The following is a 23099-nucleotide window of genomic DNA, read 5'->3' as shown; positions in this document are numbered from 1 at the left end:
GCACATACGAGCGGGGGGGGGCGCGGCAAAGGGAGAGGGAGAAGCAGACTTCCCACTGAGCAGGGAGCCCAAAGCGGGGCTCTATCCCAGGACCCCAGGATCATGACCTGAGCCCAAGGCAGATGGTTAACTGACTGAGCCACCCAGGTGCCCCAACATACAGGATTCTAACCTAAGTTTGTACTGACAGACTATGTTAACCCTGGACAAACTTTTTTTAGGCTTTAGGTTTCACTTCTATAAAATTAGGTGGCTGGAATAAATGATTTCCAAAATTTATTTTGAAGTCCCCAAACTCTGTGATACTAATGGTAAAGCCACCAAAGCTATCTTTCCTTAGAATGTCTTACATGCTTTTGTTTTAGAATCTCAACAATTACCACAGCATTTTGAAGACAAATTTTTTTTTAAAGATGTTAGCTTATTAAGATTTTATTTATTTATTTTTTAACAGAGAGAGAGAGACAGCGAGAGAGGGAACACAAGCAGGGAGAGTGGGAGAGGCAGAAGCAGGCTTCCCGCCGAGCAGGGAGCCCGATGTGGGACTCAATCCCAGGACCCTGGGATCATGACCTGAGCCGAAGGCAGACGCTTAACGACTGAGCCACCCAGGCACCCTGAAGACAAATTTTTGAAGACTTCCCCCCCACCCAGGGGCATAGAGTATAATTTAATAAGAACTAGCTAATGTTGGTCAATAGAGACAACAAGATTTTTTAATGTCTTGAATTGTGACATTTCTACAACTAGAAAAAGACAGTCGGGATATAATTTCTAAAAGTAATATAAGTCTCTGTAAATAAAGCTTTCCAATTTGTTTAAGATACCAAAGCTCATTAACACTTGAATCTTTGGTTATCTTTGCTATTAGAAAGGACACATCAGGCATTGTATCTAAATAATGAAGAATTTCTATTTAGTGGAAAAAGCCATGGGATATGGTATCAGACAAACATAGGTCTAGCTTTGCAACTTACTATCTGTGAGAGATATTGAACAAGTCACTTAAACTTTCCAACCTCAGTTTCTCACTGAAAATTGTGGATAAAAACAATAAAAATAATAGCTCCCGAAACTCAAGGTAAACTGAAAGTAGGATGCTTTACTGGACAAGGAAGGAGATGCCTGATCATATTATATAAATATGGCAGACACGAGGATTGAGTGATCATATCTAAAATTTACCTTGTCCAAAACAGAAGTCTTGATTTTCCATACCCCCAACTGTGCCTCTCTCTCAGACTTTCCCATCAGACTAAATGATCAAGCCTAGGAATAAACCCCGATTTTCTTTTCCATACCATCTCCAACACTTAATTTATCAGTAATTCTGTCAGGCCTACCTCCAAAATGTCTTTTTTTTTTAAGATTTTATTTATTTATTTATTTGGCAGAGAGAGCACACGCACACAATCGGCGGGGGGGGGGGGGGGGCGGTGGCAGGCAGAGCAGGCAGAGGGAGAGGGAGAAGCAGGCTCCCTGCTGAGCAAGGAGCTCAATGCGGGACTCGATCCCAGGACCCTGGGATCATGACCTGAGCTAAAGGCAGACACTTAACGCACCTAGGCGTCCCCAAAAGGTATTTCTGACTAGTTTCCCCTGTCTTCATTGCCAATACTCAAGTCCCAGCTGTCATCACCTCGCACCAAGATCCTGCAACAGACTTCACCATGCTTCTGCTTTACTCCCCATTCAGTGGTACATTCACCCAGCAGTCAGAGTGGTCTTTTAAAAATGGAAATCAGATCATATCACTCCCTCTAACCACTTTCCACTGCAACCAAAATAAAAATCTAAATTCTTTAGATGGCCTGCAAGGCCTTACACAATCTGGCCCCTCCCACTTCTCTGACCTCATTTATTCTATTTATTTATTTATTTTACTCCTTTCCCCTATTCACTAGGATCTAGATCTGCACTACCCAACATGGGAGCTACCAGCCACACATGGCTATTTAAATTTAAACTGAATTAAAATTCAGTTCCTTAGTTATATAGCCACATTTCATGTTCATAATTGACCACATGTGGCCACAGGCTACCAAATTGGACATCACCAAACAGATTTCCCTCAGAACACAAGGTTTTCTGGGATGGCACTGATCTAGACCCATGCCAAGCTCATTCCTACCTCCAGGTCATTGTACCTGCTACTCCCCCTTTGAGAATGTTCTTCCGCGGATGTTGGGATGGCTAACTCCTTCTCATAATTCAGGTCTCAGTTCAAACAAAGCTCCTCAGAGGGACCTTCTAAATTTAGATATAGACCACTCAATCTCAAACCGTTCCCTGGTCTCCCCCATCCCCAGACACTCTTTACCCATCACTGTTTTATTTTCTTCATAGTACTTATTACTATCTGAAACTGTTTTGTTTTGTATCTGTTTACCCAAAGAATGTAAGCCCTGCAAGGGCAGAAACCATGTTTGTATGTTCACAGCTGTCTCTCCAGTGACTAGAACAAAATTTGACACGTAGGAAGGTAAAGTAAGTTGTTGAACAAAAGAATAAGTGAGTAAGTATCGGAAAGAACATGGGTTTTGGAGTTAAACCAACCTGTACTCCAATCCACTTATCAGCTATCATATCTTAACAAAACTTACTTAATCTTTGAGCCAAATTCCTAGTGTCTTCATGATGATTGAATAAGACAAAGCCTGTAATCTGCCTTGTACTCTTACTATTAAAGCATCCCCTTCAAACTCAGGACAGGAGAGAAACATCAGAAAGACAGAAGCATGACTTGCAAAATGGAAGCACAAAAGTTCTACTCCTTGGGTAATCTCTTTTCCAAGTGTGGCTGACTCATTCTGGATTCCTCTTAAACTGAGCGAGGTAGCTCTGATACATGCTCCCATAATGCAACAAACCAAAATATGATAGCATAATTCTGGATGATACAAAACAAAATAATAATGCTGTGGCCAGAATAATTAACAATATCTTAATAATAACTACTATTTTGGGATCACTTATTAAGCCATTATGCTAAGCACCATATATACATCATCTGATTTATTCCTCACGAAAACTCTTTGAGGTATTAATATATTATCACCATGCCCATTTTATAAATGAGAAAACCAAGGCACAGAGATTAAGTAACTTGCCCAAGAAGACAGATCATAAACGCAGGAGTTGAGCTGGACCCAGGTCTATCTGAGGGTAGAAACCAAACCTTTAACTTCTGTAACATGCAGTTTCCTTTTACAGTAGATAGCATAGAGCTGGGCCCTGATGACTCCCTAATAAATATAATCAACAATACTCTATATTTTGGTTACTGCCTTCTGAAATTTTATTTATTAGCCACCTTTGTTGTTTAAGTGGCATAAAGAACTGAGTATGGCTTTATTACTTCATTTCAGGAATACTCTCAAATCCTTGAGACTAGGAAAAATTCAGAAAGATCTTCTGTTGGTATACACAATCATGAAAATTATCTATTTCCTCCCTATTTTATTTAAACAAAATTTAGAGACTCCAATAACACCACTGCTTTTTCTGTCTCTAATTGCCACAGGGCAAATAACCTAAACTTTTTAAATGAATGCTCTAGTGAGCCAGACCCTTTTCCTCTTTCCTACTTGAAAAAACTACTCTTTAAAAACATTAAAGAGTAGGTTTTAGTTCGGTATATGACATTAGGTTTTCATGCTGTGGTAGAGATTCTGCATTTGAATTGATTCTAGTGGTGTTCATCTACTACTACCTAGCAGCAGAACCTTGATCTCAGAACCTCAGTTCTACTTTTCTTAAGATGATTCCACTGAAACAATTAGTAAGATCCATTTCATTTACCACTGATTTTCTTTAATTTGGCTCCCTTATAGACAAGTGAACTTCTTTTATCTTTCCCTAATGAGTTAGGATCACAAGAAATCATTAATATTCAATACAAACCTCCATCAAGGCTCCGGGATGCCCGTTTGCTTGCTGTACGCTCGAAGTGCGGGGCAGGCCTGTCAATCAGGGCACTAGCTTGCCTGGTCTGCGCCTGAGTCCGGCCACTGTATCTAAATTTGGATCCCAGTGCAAGAAATTTGCTTTTAGGAAGGGTGTCTGTAGATGTCAGTCTAGGGTGGAAAAACAAAATTATATGTATTATCTCACTCTAATGAGACTGGGAGAGTAAAGACAAAAATCATGAATTAATCTCATTTCCTTATAGTTACTAAGACAGAGTTCCAATCAAACAATCATTATTTTAATTCTACATCATTTCTCAAAGCAACATGTATAATTTAATTGTGGTCTATATTAATAATATTATAATATATCCCTATAGATAGGGCCTTATGGTTTTCAAAATGCTTTTATAGCACTGTAATATTTTCATTACATCCATGTAATATTTTCATCATTTTACAGATACAAGAAACTGAACTTCCAAAAAGAAGGTACTGCTTTAAGATCACATAGCCGAGATTGGGCAATAACAGGGTCTAAGCCCAGAGCACTTTTCCCACTCTATTAAAATGATTTTGTCAAATGCACTCCAAATTCAATTAGTGCCTGTTAACCTATTTAATAGGTTATTTGGTATATTTATCGCAGTTAGGAACCCCATCTTCTCTCTGTGCTATACCCTGTAATCTCTTTTGCCACGGCATTTACTGCACTGACCTGAGACCATCTATGTGCTGGTCTCCACTACAAGGCTGTGGGCTCTCTATGGGTAAAGGATAAAGACTATGATTTATCTACCTTTGTATTTTCACTCCTGGCATAGTGCCTAGCATGAATTTGCCACTCAGTAAATGTTTGCTGAATAAATACATCAATTGCTACATCAAACACTACCAAAAAGAGAGTACTTTTTCCCTTTGGGATAGTTTATTTTAATTCAGTAAATATTTACTTTCTTTTGTGTGATGAAGCATCACATATTAATATATTCTCTTATTTTGATAAAACAGATTCAAACATGCTGTCCTACAAGTAAATACTTTAGGATGTAGTTGAAATCTATACCATACATATTAAACATTCAAAAAACTCTTTCTCACCTGTACCCTTTTAGTTTTTTTAAAGGTTTATTGATTTATTTATTGGAGAGAGAGAGTGTGCAAGCACACATAAGCGGAAGGAGGGGCAGAGGAAGAGAATCTCAAGAAGACCCCTGCTGAGTGTGGAGCCTGCCATAGGACTCGATCCCACAACCCATGAGATCATGACCTGAGCCCAAACCAAGAGTTGGATGCTCAACTGACTGAGCCACCCAGGCACCCCACCCTTACCCTTTTTAAAAACTCTATTTTCTTGGTTTGATTTTTAAAATGAGGATGATAAAAACATAAAGAAATATATCAATGCCAAAAATTAAGATTCCTTAACTGGTTATGAAGTATACCTTCATGTTTATTCTCAAATGATAATTTTTTTTAAAGATTTATTTATTTGTCAGAGAGAGAGAGAGCACAAGCAGGGGGAGCGGCAAGCAGAGGGAGAAGGAGAAGCAGGCTCCCCGCGGAGCAGGGAGCCCGATATGGGACTGAATCCCAGGACCCTGGGATCATGACCTGAGCCAAATGCAGTCACTCAACCGACTGAGGCACCCAGGTGCCCTGAAATGAGAATTAAAGTGTTCTTTTCCCTGAGTTTTCTTCCTGTCTACTGTGCTATCGTGCTAAGTGTGATATGAAAACACAAATAGAAATAAAAGATATTATAAAAAAAAGATATTATGGTCATCTCTCTTGAGAGCCATTCATAAAGAGCCAAGTTTATTTACAAATGACATGGCATGAGATCTGGGATTTGCTTCAAAATACTCTGGGAAGGAGTGGGAAGGAATGGGTAAGGGTATAGACGAAACAAGATTGGCCTTGGGGTGATAATATTGAAGGTGGGTGTAGGTACAGGGTAGTTCATTATACTACTTTCTTTATTATGACCACGTATGCAATTTACAATAATAAAGAAAATTTTCTTTAAAAAGCAAGCTGACAGCAACTAGCTGGTTCTCCTTTCAGTGCCGGTGATTACTTGTCTAAAGTCTGTCTTCTCTGCTAGATTGATTATTCCCTCAGGACAGGGACTAGAACTATCCTGTGGTATATTCTCAATGCCTACTACACTAAAAAAATGTTTGGTAAATGAATACAAGGGGTTAATGATGTGGCCTCTTGAAAAGCAGAGCAGATGAAACTTCCTCCTATTTTCTGATTATCTGATACAATTGGGCTTCAAAGATGGCTCTCTGTGCCTCTTTTCGGGGGTTGATTAGAGCCATCACCTTCCTACCGTTCACCTTCTTAATCTAACAGCCCCACAGAAAGTAGGGAAGCAATGCTTTAAGAAATTCCATGTGGAGGTAAGTCAGGGTATTTCCCCCTCACAGACTGATTTTAGCTCCAGTTAGGATGATCACAGAGCCCCTAGTAAACACAGATTCCTTTTCCTCCCTTCTATTCTCCTTCTACCACACACAGAAAGATGCTCTGGGAATGTTAAGGAATATTTTTCAACCCAAGGGAGGAGAACTAGATTTATTTTGTCTTGCTTAAGATGATCTCACCTGAGCTAAATAAAAGAATGCCAGCCATACAAAGAAGGGAACTTCAATAGCAGGCTTAAAATAGAAACATGCATAAATAATTTATCCTTGAAAAATACTTAAGTGAGAACAATACCTGAAAAACGTGTGATGCTCTACACAGACTTTCCATAATTTCTTAGCTGCTCGGTAACTGGGAAGTTTGAATCCAATGGTACTCTCATATTGTTCTTGCTATAAAAATGCGAATAAACATGAAACATGATTATTTGACTAAAGTGATCCAGTACCAGAGAAATACAGTGTTACAGAAGAGGACATTATAAAGACTGTTACGACTAGTCTAAGAAATTGAAATTTTTCAGTTGAAATTGAAAATTTTCATTTGAAATTTTTTCCTACTTACCAGAAGAGATCTACTCACTGAAGGTGGCTTTTTCCACAGCAGAGAAGCCAGGGAATGCGTCTTATATTATTTATGCATTTTATTTTGTTCAGAACCCATTCCCCCCTACACACTGTACATTTTTCTGAGACATAATTAAGTGACCTTTTGACTGTCTGGACATTACTCTTCCTTGGTCACTGTCTACATTTGGGATACCTGACTACAATATGATCAGGGAATGGGAAAACATGATTCCTCCAATCAATCAATATTATTATGCAATTGTTTTTAGTAATAGGAGCTAAAGATTTTGGCTCAAACTAGATTCCCAAATTATTAAATGTTTTCTCTTTTTTTCCTTTGACTGACCATTATTTATCTGGAGACCTCTTTGACTGAAGCAAATCATAACCTGCCAAGGATACGAGAAACACTGTCCTGCTAGTCTTTTGCCTCTTTGTTTCTACCTTAAGCATACTTTATAAGATAGAAAAGAAACTGACATTTATATTTAGTGCCTACTATTGCCAATAATACTATGATTAGATAGTATCATCTATATTTTTACACATGAAGAAACTAAGATCAGAGAAGTTATTTGCTCAGTCTCATAGCTATCAAGTGGCAGAACCAGATTTTCATGGTTTCTACTATACCATGCTACTGCTATATCACCCTCTGTAGACATAACACTCCACATCTCAAAATCCTTTTGTTGTTCCTAACTGCTTTCTTCAATAAGAATTCTATGTTTTAGTATGTATCATATAGTTGACATTCAAAAAACCCAAGGACTTCCTTTACCCTATTTATTTGTGTGTGTGTGTGTGTATAAATTTTCTGCCTTCCCACATTAAAATGTAAGATTGGTTAGGGATGAACTCTTTTATTCACTATTATATTCCTAGACCCAAGAATAGTGCCTGGCACAAAGAAAGCCCTCAATCAATAAATATTTGGTGACTAAATGCCTCTTAGATTTGAAACTTCTGAGGGAAGACATTGACTCCTCTTCGCTAGGCACAGGTAAGTAATGATGGTATTAAATAAATGCTTCATTGAGCTTATCCAAGATTTTTAAGGCCGCACATCCAGTATTTCCAAGCTAAAATAACGAGCCATTTTCCACCAGCAGATGGTGATACACACACACACAAAGCCATATACATTAGTGCATTACTTTCTCGTGTAGAGCTTTTACAGCTGTCATCTCATTTGATCTTCAAATCAACTGTGACAGAGAAGGTATTATCCCACTCCAATGATAAGGAAGCTGAGTCCTAGATTTGTCCTGGGTATTTTGCTTAGTAGTGGCAGTGGCAGAGTAGGAGCTAGAACTTGTTTTAATGCCTACTTAAATAATTTTCTGCTGTGCCTTGATGGCTCCTAAATGTAAAAGTTAAGTTTGGTCAGCATTAGTATATCCTAAATCTTGAACACCAACTAATAACTGGGTTGTCTGGATGAGTTGAACAACAAACTCTATTAAAAATCTAGAACTTGACCTAGAATACATTCTTAGTAACCACTAGGAGCTACACATACAAATAAATCTTAATTATATGAGGTAAGGTGTTGGTGGTGCAAAACATGAGTATCTTAACCCCACAATTTAAAAATCTCCTGCTACTTAATTTATAAATATTAATAAATATTTTCCCACCAAGGATTTTACCTGAAGTAAACAAGGAACAAGTTTATCAATCCAAGATTCACTTTTGGCCGTGATGTATTTACTTAGATACAGAGAAATGTCCAGAAGATCAGTAGTAAGGAAGACAAGAAGCATTATGGGGCAGATTAATTTAGAAAACAGAATTACCAGTTCCTGAACAGTTAGCTACAGAGAGACGTCTTAGATGACATAATAAGAGAATGAAATGATGTTTTCAACATAGTCCATGCTTGATTCAGGAGGAAAGAAGCATGAATGCTGTACCTCTCCAGGACGGATCTTGATGAAAAAGCTGCTACGTTTGTAAGAAATCTTCAGCACTTTGGGCCAAGGAAAGCGGTTAATTCTCAGCTTATCTTTATAAACCAGAAGGCCACTAGAACAGACACCTAGGATGATATCCACTCCTTCCAAGTCCTGAAAAAGAAAAGTGTTGGCAGTTCAGTCTTCAGCAAAGTGCCCAACACATGGTTGACTATTATTTGATAATCTGAACCTATCAATAACCAAAAACACTTACAAAGCATACATTAAAAAGTAAAGCCTGACCTTACAATCATAAGTCATGGGACTACTGAGTCCATGTAAAAATGTTACCATACCACTGTGAGTGAACACCTGTTCTTTTCTTGTCCAAGAAACATGGATGTACACATCTTACCCACTGAAGGAACTAACTCCTAGAAGGAGCAATGCAGCCACCACAGCCACCCCTCAAAGCCACCGTGAAATGTCATTGGGCTTGCACTTCATCTAACTTTACAACACTTCTCCCATAAAACTGAACCTCTGTTTTCTCCAAAAAGGTGTTCCTTAATAAGCCAAAAAGAGACACTCATCTGCTTTTACCATGCCTGTCTGTATATGAAAATTCTAGGGTAAACATTCATGTTCTCATTCTAAATATTCAAATCTGTCACTATCATAATCAGTAAATAATTACTATGGTGGCTAATAGCAGCTACCTATGTCCTATACACGTAGGTTTAAGTCTGTAGACCACATGACTTCTGGAGGCTAGGGCTGAGGAGTATGTCTACTACCAAATACACATGCACCATTATATTTTTTTATGATAATGTGGTCATTCATCCAAAATTCATAAGTAAAGGAGCTGACTCTATTCCTGTATAAACTCAGTATGAGAGAATCTCAGACTCTTGTAATTATTGATGTTAAGTATATTAAATTATAAATATTATCCCAAAGTTAAGAAGGAACAGCAAGATAAAGCCACATTTCTATGCCTCCTTAGTAATTTTTAAAAATTAAATATATAATATTAATCTGTGTCTGCAAATAAGGAAAATAAATTTCACCTGAGTAAATCTCTACCAATGACTAGATAGGTAATCAAAACACAGTTAAATGTTTCTTGACTATTCCTTTTCCCAAATTGAGCATAGAGAAACATGTTAGTGCCTATATGTTATGTACAAACACAACTGAGAGGTAAAAATTATTAACAGCTCTAACTCAATGACTATATAACTCAGAATTTCCCAGAAGATGCCCTCTTAAATTCTTAAAACCTGTGGCTTTATTTCTCTCTTAATTATATGTTTTGGAGAAACAATTTGCTTTACAACATTTGGGAAAGGAATATGCTGCTTGACTTCTTCATCTATTCCTGATAATTACTGCATCGACATCAGCCTACAGCAGGAACTGAGAAGCAAAACCAAACAATTTCTGGTCTGATCTTTCTATCATCTACTTTAGAGATTCACAAAAGCACCCAGGCCAAAACAATCCAGAGCAACATTTTACGAAAAACCACTAACATGCAATGAAATTTTATTAGATTTAACAGAATCTAAAGAAGGAAGAATCTTCAGATATCAGCTATTCAGAGTGGGAGAAGCATGAAAGTTTGTTAGTCCAATCCCACAACAGATGTTTGAATGTCCTTTTTTCTAAATTCCTACCAAGCAATTATTCTACCTATCCTGGAATAGAAGGTAGTGAGCATTCTGTCACGGAGCTATTCCAGGTGGAATAATCGCTTGGTGGGAATTTAGAAAAAAGGACATTCAAACATCTGGTGTGTGACTGGACTAAAAGGACCTTTCATGCTATAGGCATGAAATAATTACTATGGTAGCTAGGGGCCCATTGCATCTTAGTAAAGCTCTGACTGTTCTGCAATTTGTCAAACTATGCTGAATGGTATTTCCCTGTAATTTCCATTTGACTAGCTCTAGCTTTATACCTGGAGCCATAGTAAAATCTCTGTTTCACACAACAATCCTTCAAATACACAAAGACAGGCTTTATGTCTTCCCTAAACTTTCTCTTCTAGGGGCTAAGTATCCCTATTCCTTTGCTTTCTCACTGGACATGATTTTGAGTCCCCTCATCATACACCCTAGTTAAGTTCCTCTAAATGAACCTCACATCATCCCTTGAGCCCATTCCCTCACAAACTCCTCACACACACCCTTGCCACCCCCAAACACTTCAGTAGGTGAAGATGAGAGAAGTCAAGCAACTTCCCTTAAGTTTATCCTGTTAGGTTGTATTAGGCAGAACTAGGATTAAAGCTTAAGTTTCCAATTCCCTGACCCAGTAGTTTCCAAATGAGCCACTGTGGTTCATCCCATGTGCATTAGAATCACCTGGAGAGCTTGTGAAATCAGATTGCTGGGCTCCACCTGCAGCAATTCTGATTCAGTTAAGTCTGGGATGGGGCCTGAAATGTGCATTTCTAACAAATTCCTGGATGATGCTAAACGCTGATTAGGAGACCACACTTTGAGAACCACTACCTTAGGCCAATGGTTTTCATATTCAGGTGTGAGTGAGAGTAATTTACATGTTCATTCAAGTTAGAGCTCTGGTGTCTTGTCCAAAGTAATTCAGTAAATCTGGGAGGATCTTGAGAATCTGCATATCTAATAAATGCCCCAGTGACTCTGATGTAGGTGATGCTGGTTGTGAAACATGCCTTGCTGCCACTTTATAGTTTCAAATGCATCTGCATTTTAGGAAAATATCACTTCTTCCACTCTAGGTGAAATATCTTTGATCCTTACAGGGGCTTCAATGTGAAATTTCATTCTGACAGTGGAACTGCAAAGGGGCAATTCAAATTAAACACTTAAAATTCTAACAAGAACAATCTCTTTTGAATGTTTTACAATACCCCAGATAAAAGTTGGCAACAAGTATTATATGACCCAGTTCTGATACATGTATATTAATAAAGGCCAAAGATATCATTCATTACCTTTGCTTTATGAAGGTCAACACCATACATAGACAACTTTTTGGCATTCTCAAGAAATTCCAGGTCAGCTTGAGCTGGAGTCATGGACCTTTGGCAAAATAAAAATTAGAAGTTCAGCATCATAGTGCCATCTTCTACAATAATAACATTTGTATATTAGTTGCACTTTATATAAACACACAATATATATATTGTATATATGTATACACACACACACACACACACCAATATGGATATGGATATATTTCATAGTCCTGAAAGTAAAATATTAGGGAAAAGGATTCTTATCACTACCTGTGTCTAAATCATTGATATATGTCTTAGTAAAAAGAGATCTTGGAGAAAAACAAAGTCACCAAAAAACTATTAGGAAAAAAAGGTTTTAAAAAATATCCTGCTAAACAATTTCCTTATAGCTGCCGCACCACCATCAGCTCTACCCTCCCTCTCCTCTCAGCCTTTTTCTCTAACACACACAAACTCCTCCTACTAGTTTTTCTTGCCAAGGAGGTGACCAAATTAAATCCTCTGAGGGCATGGTACAATTTACAATATCCTCTTAGCTGCCTTTTTCTTTCCATACTCCTGAATTATTATGGAAATGAAACAGGAGGGCAGCTGAAGTTACTTAACTGGAGACTTAATGGGAGCAAGCTTGATGAAAAGAAATTTTCTGGTAACAGATGGTGTCCTGCCCACTAATCTAAACAAAATAAATTGGTTAATAGAAGCATGTAGATAATGGGGCTGCTTTCTCTGTTATTAAGATGTCTTCATTACTAGGCATATAATGAATTAGATTTGTTTGAAAACAATCAGTCTCACTGTCTAAATGCTCACTGTGATGATCTTTCCTTCTCCTTTGTAACTTTCCCCACTCATGAGCTGTTATGTTGAGCTCTGAAGAAAAAGATATCACTCCTAGCGCTGCACAATTCAGGCCAATCAAATATAACTTCATACTAACAATAATGCTGCCACACCCCCAAAGAAAAACGGTATACATGCCTGTTTCCCAGAGGACTGCCTTAAACTAAACAAAGCAGGAGTGGCCTATTCATTTAACAGAAGAAAGTCTCTTCTAAACCCATCTGTCTTTACTTTCATTAAAAAGAACAAAGGGTTCCTTGGAACAACCACCAAAATCTCAGGACATAGTCTGCAGATTTGTTAATGACTCAGCCTCCCCAAATAAACTTTTTTTCCTACAAGCACTAATCATCACACCTGAGTTCTATTTAGTAGATCTAAAATTGAACACACACACACACAAAAGGAGAATGGGAAAATACATATGCAAGTCTGTGATTCTAGTCACTAAAAACATCTCAGGAATGGGGTGCCTGGGTGGCTCAGTGGATGGAGCCACCTTTTCTTGGTTTCAGCTCAGGTCATGATCTCATGGTCGTGGGATCGAGCCCTGTGTTGGGTTCTGCACTCAGCGTGGAGTCAGCTTGGGATTCTCTGCCTCTGCCCCTTCTTTCAAATAAATAAAATCTTTTTTTTTAATGCCCCTTCTTTCTCTCTCTCTTTCAAATAAATAAAATCTTTTTTTAAAGCATCTCAGGTGGGGTGCCTGGGTGGCTCAGTCGTTGGGTATCTGCCTTCGGCTCAGGTCATGATCCCAGGATCCTGGGGTGGAGCCCCGCATCAGGCTCCCTGCTCTGTGGGAAGCCTGCTTCTCCCTCTCCCACTCCCCCTGCTTGTGTTCCCTCTCTCGCTGTGTCTCTCTCTGTCAAATAGATAAATAAAATCTTTTAAAAAATAAAAAATAAAGCATCTCAGGAAAGTTTTATAGGGTTTTTTTTCCATATAAAGTTATATACTTTTCTAGTTAAGGTTACTCCCAATCATTTTAGTTTTTGTTGTTGTTACTATTATCAATGGCTTCAATTTTAGGATTTTGATGGTGGAATGGAGCTTGAAGATTACAGAATCCAACACTTTGATTTTGCTGATGAAGAAATAAGGCCCTGAGGGATCACATAGTCATGCGCAGTTGTGACTCTTAAGGCGGCAGGCTTTAGACTGGACTTCAAGTCACATTACTCACGCTGGAATCATGCCTCCTGCACCTAAGAGTGGTGACCTGGTGTCTCCCTCAATCCCTTAATTATAAAGTAAGATCCATGATAATACCTAATTCCAGAGACTAGGATAGGCAATGACCTTTTTGTTTGCTGAATGAATGAATGTGACTATGTAGGATAAAAATGAGATAATGGTTGTGAAACTGCTCTGCAAAATATGTTTATTATTATTGCAACTTTAGGTTTCTTTTTTAAAATTTTTTTAAGATTTATTTATTTGAGAGAGAGAATGTGTGAGCAGTGGGGGAGGGGCAGAAGGAGAGGAGAGAATCCCAAACAGGTTCACTACTGAGTGCGGAGCCGACACCGGGACTAATCCCACGATCCCAAGATCATGATCTGAGCCGAAATCAAGGGTCACCCATTCAACTGACTGAGCCACCCAGGCACCCCTGTAACTTTCAGTTTCTGATGATAGTACAGTGGAACATCTATACACAATTATAAAAGAGAAAAATTTTGATCACCTGAACTTGAAGACACATTTTAAAACATTAAATGAGGCAATTGTGATAAAATCTTTTCTAGTTACTCCTCCAACTCTAAGGGACGTTAATGGGGTCAATTTAAATACAGATTTAAGTTTCAAACTATGTATTTAAATGCTTCTCTAAGTAAGCATGCTTTAAAATTGTATTAAGGGGGCGCCTGGGTGGCTCAGTTGGTTAGGCGACTGCTTTCGGCTCAGGTCATGATCCCGGAGTCCTGGGATCGAGTCCCACATCGGGCTCCCGGCTCAGCGGGGAGCCTGCTTCTCCCTCTGACCCTTTCCCCTCTCATGCTGTTTCTCTCTCTCTCAAATAAATAAATAAAATCTTTAAAAAAAAATAAAAAATAAAAATAAAATTGAATTAAGGGCAGGAGCACCTGACTGGCTCAGTTGGAAGAGTACGCGACTCTTGATCTTGGGGTTGTGAGTTCAAGGCCCACGCTGGGTGGAGATTAATTAAATAACTATATATTTTTAAAAAAGATAGATAGATACATAGATAGATAAAACTGTATTAAGGGCAGGTAGTAAGAAGAGATCTTTAACTTTTAAAACTATGAATTTTCTTGTTAGTTGAAAATAATACTTATATTTGAAGTTTGGCTGATTATTGAAACATGCTTAAACTTAGAAGTTAGCTACAATGCCAATCATTTTTTCCTCAACTACCTGAGAGCAAACTGTCAACCAGATGACCCATCACTCCCAAAACACTTGAAAATGTGTAATTCCTACGAACAAGGACATTCTCCTATATAACCTCTATGCAACCATCAAAAGCAGGGAATAATTATTAATACATTACTGCTACCTAATCCTCAGACCCCACTCAAGTTTGGCCAGTTTTTTTAAAAATGTTCTGTACAGTAGAAAGGCCCAGTTTAGTTAGCATCATGAGTTTCATTTAGTTCATGTCTCTGGTCTTCTTCGGTCTGGAACAGTTCCTTAATCTTCCTTTGACTTTCATAATCTTTTTTTTTTTTAAGATTTTATTTATTTATTTGAGAGAGAGAGAATGAGAGATAGAGAGCATGAGAGGGAAGAGGGTCAGAGGGAGAAGCAGACTCCCCGCTGAGCAGGGAGCCCAATGTGGGACTCGATCCTGGGACTCCAGGATCATGACCTGAGCCGAAGGCAGTCGCTTAACCGACTGAGCCACCCAGGCGCCCTGACTTTCATAATCTTGACCTTTTGATAATTACAGGCCATTTATTCTATAGAATGCACCTCAATTTGGGTCTGATGTTTCTCCATGAACTGATTCAGGTTTTGCATCTTTGACAGGAATAGCACAGAAGTGGCTCCGTGTTCAATATGTCCCTTCATGGATGATGTTCGTTTTGATCACTGATGTCTGCCAGGCTTCTCTTCTGTGAAATTCCTATTTATCTCTTTGTAATTAATAACCATTTTGTTGGAATGTATTTTTTTTAAGATTTTGTTTATTTATTTGTCAGAGAGAAAGAGTGGGAGAGCACAAGCAGGGGGAGCAGCAGACAGAGGGAGAAGCAGACTCCCCACAGAGCAGGGAACCCGATGCGGGACTTGATCCCAGGACCCTGGGATCATGACCTGAGCTGAAGGCAGATGCTTAACCGACTGAGCCCCCCAGGCATCCCTGTGGGAATGTATTTTGAAACCTTCTGAATATCCTATTCCTTATCAAATTTCCAATTTACTCATTTATATCGGTATGGACTCACAGATTTCATTTCATTCAATGCAATATAATCAATTGTCCTTATTTATTTTAGTGCTTAAATTGGCCCAGATTTGGTCAGTAGGAGCCTCTCCAAGCTGGATTCTGTATCCTTCTGATCATTTCTGTCATTTTTTGAGCACTCCTTTCTCAAACAATGTAGAGTTATAGTATGTTAGTATGCATGCATGTATGTATGTGTGTGTGCCTATTTACACATCTGCCTATCTAGCTAGCTAGCTATCTACCTAGCTACCTATCATTGGGAATCATGAGTTAGCATTGAAACCTCCAGTTTCAATGCAATACCACAGGGTTTCTCCCTCTTCATAATGTGAATCTTCCTCTACTGACAGTAAAAAACCTGACTCCCATCATCATCAATATATTGACTAATTTGATCAACACCTTGTATATAACCAATCTCTCACCGCTGCCAGTGACTCCTCCCCTACATGGATACCTTCCTCACCTTGACTGGACTCTGAACTTCCCCCATGTGGGGCTGCTCCCCACCCAGGGATGCCCTCCTTACCTCACTCAGGTTCTGACTCCTGGTATTAGACTATCCCTTTCATGGACATGTTCTTCACCCTGCTCAGGCTTCAACACCCTGTATCAGGTACCACTCCATGCGAATGCCTCCACCCGATGCAGGCCTTACCCCCACATGGATGCCCTTCTCAATCTGCTCTGCCTCTGATAACTACCACCACAGGCCCATACATGACTACCCTCTTTGTACTGCTTGAGCTCTGACTCCTCACACCAGGCTGGCCCCCTACCCATGAATACTCCCACCACCCTGCTTAGACCCAATATCCCCAGCCAGACTGCCTCTCTGCATGGATGACTATCTTGCTCTCCCCTACCTAATAGCAAAACAAAATTCTTTCAGGAAGCTTTTTCTGATTATAAAATCATACATTCATTGTATAAGCACATGGTGGGGGGGAGAGAAAATCTCTCATATTCCCACTACCCACAGAACTGTACATGTAAATACAACACATGTATTTTACAAATTTAATACCACAAATTAAATTCAAATTATTTTCAACTTAAACTTTTAAAAGATCAGGGTTTCTCCTAGATTTTCAAAGACTCTTGAAGTATAATAAACTAGCTAGGAAGACGTTAGATACCTCTAAGCCATTAAGAATTTATTCAGTATCACCCAATAATTTACTACTTGAAAGCTTACAAAAGTATCTAACCAGAGAGTTCTGGCACTGGTTAACTCTTGCTCATTAAAAAGAGAAGTTAAAACAAAGTTTCTCTGTATTTATTTTGAGCAAGTGGGGTCTGGATACAAAGCCATTCAGTGAGTTCCAACGGTATGTGACAGCCTCTTAATAATGTTTGTTACATCCCCTAATTAAGGACTGAGATTTCAAATAATTAAGTGGGGGACAACTGACAAGTTTACATACTTTCCTACTACCCATCAATGGAGGGCAATTAATTTTAAAGCAATCTTGATTTGCTAGTATAAATTTACAGTGTTAATTATAACTTCAAAGTCTATCTGGGCAAAGGGCCACTAACTAAGGGTTCCATGTAAGTAGGCGGTCTTCTATTTATCTGAGAACAGGGTGGTATTTGCTTGTACTTTTCAATGCATAGTAAAATGCTTCTGCCTCAGTAGAAGTTTCTCTGGAAATTAATTTTGGACATAATTAAATTTTCCATTAGGCTTTCTGTTTGTAAATGGTGCCAATCTTTCCAAAAAGGAGCAAGTAAATTCCAAGATGTCAGACCTCTACATTTTCTAGTCATGGAGATCCATTATTGCTTAATTTCTACCCATATATCTAAAAGAACATCAACTGGACCATATCCACCTGTCTTTTGAGATCATTTCACTTATTTGGGTTTAAATTCTGTTAAGTTCCAAAAAGTAGTTCTCTAAACCCAGATTCACATCCATCACTTGTAAAATGGCGTTAAGAATTATTATCCTAGCAAATACTCTCACTATATACTACTAGTCATCATGCAATGCGCTTCACATTTTTAACAATCACAAAATTCATATCATTATGCTTATTTTTCAGATGAGAAAACTGAAGCTTAGAGAGCTTAAGTCATTTACTAAGAGTCAAAAAGTTAATAAGGAATGGAGTCTGAATTCAAAGTACAACAGGCTGATTCCAGAGCCCATGCTTCCCACTGCCTAGCTCAGTGGTTCTCAAACTTTTTGACCTTAGGATCCCTTCCCTCTCTTAACAATTATTGAGGTCTCCAAAGAGCTTTTCTTTACATGGGTTATATCTATCAATACTCACTACATTAGAAATTAAAACTAAGAAGATTTTTAAACACTTATTAAATCTTTAAATAATAATAAGCTCATATTTTAACGTTCATAACTTTTTTGTGTGAAAAATAACAATATTTTCCCAAAATGTAGTAAAAAAAAAAAGTGACATTGTTTCACATATTTATAAATTTTTTAAATATCTGATTTAGAAGATATCTGGATTCTCCTAATTCAGACTAACATAACTCAGGGTACTACTAACTCAAGACCAACATCAGATATTCACGTTAATAAGCTAAGGTAGCCTGTAAAATGCAGTGTTAGCAAGTCCCTCAAATAACCATGGGATGTATAGTAGGAAGAAACACAAATTATTCTGGCACTTTAATATTAGCTAACATTTACTGAATTTTGACAATGTGTAAGACACTGTATTAAGTTTTTCCACAGGGATGCCTGGGTGGCTCACTCAGTTAAGTATCTGCCTTCGGCTGAGGTCATGATTCCAGGGTCCTAGGACGGAGTCCCACATCGGGCTCCTCGCTCAGTGGGGAGTCTGCTTCTCCCTCTGCCTGCCACTCCCCCTGCTTGTGCTCGTTCTCTCTCTCTCTCGGACAAATAAATAAATAAAATCTTAAAAAAAAAGTTTTTCCACATAATACCTTTTCTAATCCCATCCATCACCCTATTTCCTCTGAGGAAATAAGTTCCATCAGACATATAAGGAACCTGAGGCTCAGAGAGGTTAAGTGAATAACTCAAGGTCACAAGGCCAGGACCAAGCAGAGCCAAGATCTCAACCCAGTTCAGTCTGACCATATGCCCTTGGTTTTGATCAATTTGTTATGATACATTCCAACATCACTAATTATTTCCATGCAAAAAAGCATTGAATTCAATAAAGACTTTTCAAAATTCCCTCAGGGGTCTCATGGGTCCTCTGGAGTCTATCCATGTACACAGATCCTAAGAACCCCTGCTTTAAGGATCTTAAAGTACCTAATTCAGCATAATAAGTTTAAAATCTGAAAAAAAAAAGTAAGGCAACAAGAGCTAACATTTACTGAGCACCTATTATGTGCCAGACACAGTGCTTAGTGCTTTACATCTATTACCTCATTTAGTTTTCATCCTTCAACACAACACCTGTTATTCTGATGAGAAAACTGAGGTTCAGAGGGCTTAAGTGATTTGCTCAAAGTCGAACAGTGGAGGGGCTTGAGCTGACTCTACAGCACCACATCCCCTCTAAAACAAACACTGAATCAAAACCAGGCCAACGGTTTAAACTTATTCCAAAACAAACACAGAAAAAACCTGGAGACATTTACCTGTATGACTTATGCAGTTCCATGACCTTCTCTTCAAGTTCCTTGGTCTGATTTGGGGCCAGTTTAAAATCACTAACATAATCGGCACCATGAAGTTCTGGGTCATAGTCTCCCAGCTCGGACTGGATGGTGTAAGAACCTAATAATGCTAAGGTTGCAAAGGAACAGGGCAGACGTCCTGTAACTATGTCCTGTCGAAGCTGAAGGCATAAATAGTATCTACAGGCAAAAGAGAAAAAAAATTACCATGTCAGCAACAACAAAGACAAAATATAGAGAAAGAGGAAGAAAAGGGGAGTGAGAGGGAGGGAAGGACGGAGAAAAACAAGAGAGATTAAATAAATATGAAATAATATTAGTAATTGTTCAATCTAGGTAGTGGTTATATGATTGTTCATCATACTATTATTTTTTCTTTTCCATGTGTTTTAAAATTTTTCCATGTAAAACATTAAAAAAACCCAACAACCCTGTAACTATGTTGGACTCATGTTTGGAAGGCAACTTAGAAAGAGGAAGTTGCTAAGACAGTAGATCTTAAAAGTTCTCATCACCAGGAAAAACATTTTTGTAATTATGTATGGTGATGGTTATGCACTAGACTTATTGTGGTGATCATTTCATAATACATGCAAATATCAAATTATTCTGTTAGACACTTGAAATTAATACAATGGTATATGTCAATTATATATCAATAACAAAAAAGAAAGAAAGAAAAGAGGTAAAGTTGGGAAAAGTCTGAAGGAGGTAAGGAAATTAATATTTTATTGAGTACATTAAGTACCATATACATATAAATTATCTCACCTAATTTTCACAAAAAAACTTGTGAAGTGGGTATCATTACCAGATTACAGATAGGGAGGCAGCTTCAAAGACTAAGCTTGCTCAATGTCATATAGTAACAAAGGTTGTTTGGCTCCAAAACTGGACTCCTTCTATCATACTGCTTTGCCAAACGTGTAGATACTGTCCTTCATATATAACAATGACATTATTGACACATTTTTACCAGGGGATGAACAGTTTCAGTTCTTTTCCCTTCAAGATGGGCTAAGCTGCATGTAGCCTTCCACACACTATCATATTGTAGGACTGATTCCATCCATGTGCTAAAGTATTGGGAATTCAAACTGAGCTTGAAACTGGTCAATAGAACAGAGTGCGCCTACATATGTTAGACACTCATCTCTATCAGTATCATGTTTACAACTATGATCCTGACCTCCTTAGCACTTTTTCTAGCTGAGTTGACCAATATAGACTGTTTTACCAAACAGGAAAGCTGGGAGATATGATGCAACTGAAAATTCCTGTATTGATTCAAATTATATCCTTGGTTTGACCATAACAAGATGTTGAATAATGTAGGTATCAACAACCGCTTCTGCTAACTATGATTAGTCACTACATATTTTTTTAAAAAAAGAGGAATGCCAACCAAATCACAAGGATCTTAAACTCCTCTAAAATGTAGGTAATTAGCAAAGAATTTTAGGGATTTGTTTTGTTTTATACATAACCTCAATGAAGAAAGACGACTAAGAAGCAACTCTAAGAGACAAATATTACCTGAGAAAAAGAAATAAAAAAACAATTTTTTTTCAGGCAGAGATGGCATGTCAACTTCAAGCATGTACTAAGGATTAACTAGACAAAGAATAATTTTTTAAAAATTTCACTGTACTTGACAATCAGACTTAAGAGTTTACTTAGGCTATCCCCCTATTTGAGAGATCTGAAAACTGAGGTACAGAGACTGTATATATGTCTGAAGTCAGATAGTGGACAGCAAAATCAGAACTAGAAAGCATTTTCTCAGCAACCAACAATTCCATTGCCAAGCACCTACTATGTATAAGGATCATGCAAGGTGTTATGGATATAAATATGTACAGTAGCATTCTAAGATACTGCTTTTCCATTTTCTTTTTTTAAATTAGTATTTATATAGAACCCAATAAAGGCCACTTTCCTAAAATCAGGAAGTTGTTTTCAAAGGGTACAAGATTTATTTCATAAACTAAGTGGGCTTAAAAATTACTGAGGAAGATTCAGTTCGTGAGGATTATGCACCTAATCATACACTTTAAAGAGAGATAAGAAGAAATAATAACACACACATACACACACACGCATGAAATAATAATAAATCAGATTTCAGCTTTTTTAATCCCTATAACAGAAAACATGGTAGGGCAGCAGTATTTTTTTAAATAATTTTTTATTGTTATGTTAATCACCACACATTACATCATTAGTTTTTGATGTAGTGTTCCATGATTCATTGTTTGTGCATAACACCCAGTGCTCCACGCAGAATGTGCCCTCTTTAATACCCATCACCAGGCTAACTCATCCCCCTACCCCCCGGTAGGGAAGCAGTATTAAAAAGAGAAAGTACTAGAGCTATTTTATCACTTATATTTTTGTCTTGCCCTTTGGAGGGCATGTGGTTCATAGATGCCCTATACACACCTTGGCATAGTACTCATGATAAGCAAGGTTAATTCCCCTGCCAATTTCCTCTGGGCATGTCACAGATATATGAGTCTTCTAGGCTCACTTATTTGCAAACCTGTCTTGAGGAGGCCAGATGCTTTCCATCCTAAGTTTAAAAGCACTTCATTTTTCTTCAGTTCCTAAATAGAAAAATTCCCAGAGCTTATGATAATGAGAATTACTTATTATATATTTAACTATTAATCAATTATTTACCTTGTTATATCTTCTGTTAACTGTGCTGGGTCAGGTGGATAAAACTTTACATTAAATGTGAAATTCCAGGGGACACCTGTAAAAGTAAACACAAAAAGAATTGTATGCTTATATCTAAGTTTCTGATTGTTAAAAGTACATAAAATATTCAAAGTTTTCTTTTCCTGAGGTTTTTTAAATATTCTCATGCTTTGTGGAAAAAATTTGATTTTTATTAAAGAAAGAAAAAGTTATTTAGAACCACTTAAGAGTTTGAAAGCGATTTTTTTCTCTTTGAGCTCTGTGTTAAGTAACTGATATAAAAAGCTTGATAACATCCAGAATTGGTGGGGAAAATAAACAATTATCTATTGTTAATATGAGTATAAATTGATACAACAACCATATCTAAGGAGAACAATTTGACCATATCTTTCAAAACATAAAACATATATATTCTTTCACCTCCCAGCTCTATTTCCATAAATGTGTCTATTACATATGCCTAAACATGGTCCGAATGGTATATGCATAAGATATTGTTTGTAATAACAAATGTCTGGAGACAACCTAAATATTTACTTATTTAGCAAGAGAAGATATATTTCCAAGATACAGTGTTAGGTGAAAAAAATATCAAGGTCAAGAACAGTGCATAGAGAAAGCAACCATAAGGGGCGCCTGGGTGGCTCAGCCGCCTAAATGCCCGACTCTTGGTTTCGGCTCAGGTCATGA

General features: G+C 37.8%; 1 protein-coding gene across 18 annotated transcripts in view; it reads right to left on the bottom strand.

The window, feature by feature from the left end:
* The window catches only part of EPB41 (erythrocyte membrane protein band 4.1), a 195725-nt gene that overhangs the window by 58532 nt on the left and 114094 nt on the right, over positions 1-23099 (bottom strand). For all 18 annotated transcript variants that reach the window (XR_004820034.1, XM_027571680.2, XM_027571708.2 and 15 more), the window contains 6 exons: positions 22386-22461; positions 19665-19883; positions 11792-11879; positions 8827-8979; positions 6636-6733; positions 3904-4076 (listed from right to left, as the gene is read on the bottom strand). Coding sequence is in view for 17 of the 18 variants with exons in the window: in XM_027571680.2 (XP_027427481.1) it covers positions 3904-4076; positions 6636-6733; positions 8827-8979; positions 11792-11879; positions 19665-19883; positions 22386-22461 (807 nt within the window). In the remaining variant the exon portion in view is untranslated. The remainder of the gene's footprint in view (positions 1-3903; positions 4077-6635; positions 6734-8826; positions 8980-11791; positions 11880-19664; positions 19884-22385; positions 22462-23099) is intronic.

The sequence above is a fragment of the Zalophus californianus genome, chromosome 4 (assembly GCF_009762305.2).
Source record: "Zalophus californianus isolate mZalCal1 chromosome 4, mZalCal1.pri.v2, whole genome shotgun sequence".
In the NCBI taxonomy this organism is placed as follows: domain Eukaryota; kingdom Metazoa; phylum Chordata; class Mammalia; order Carnivora; family Otariidae; genus Zalophus; species Zalophus californianus.
This window is presented reverse-complemented; position numbering and strand designations above follow the sequence as displayed.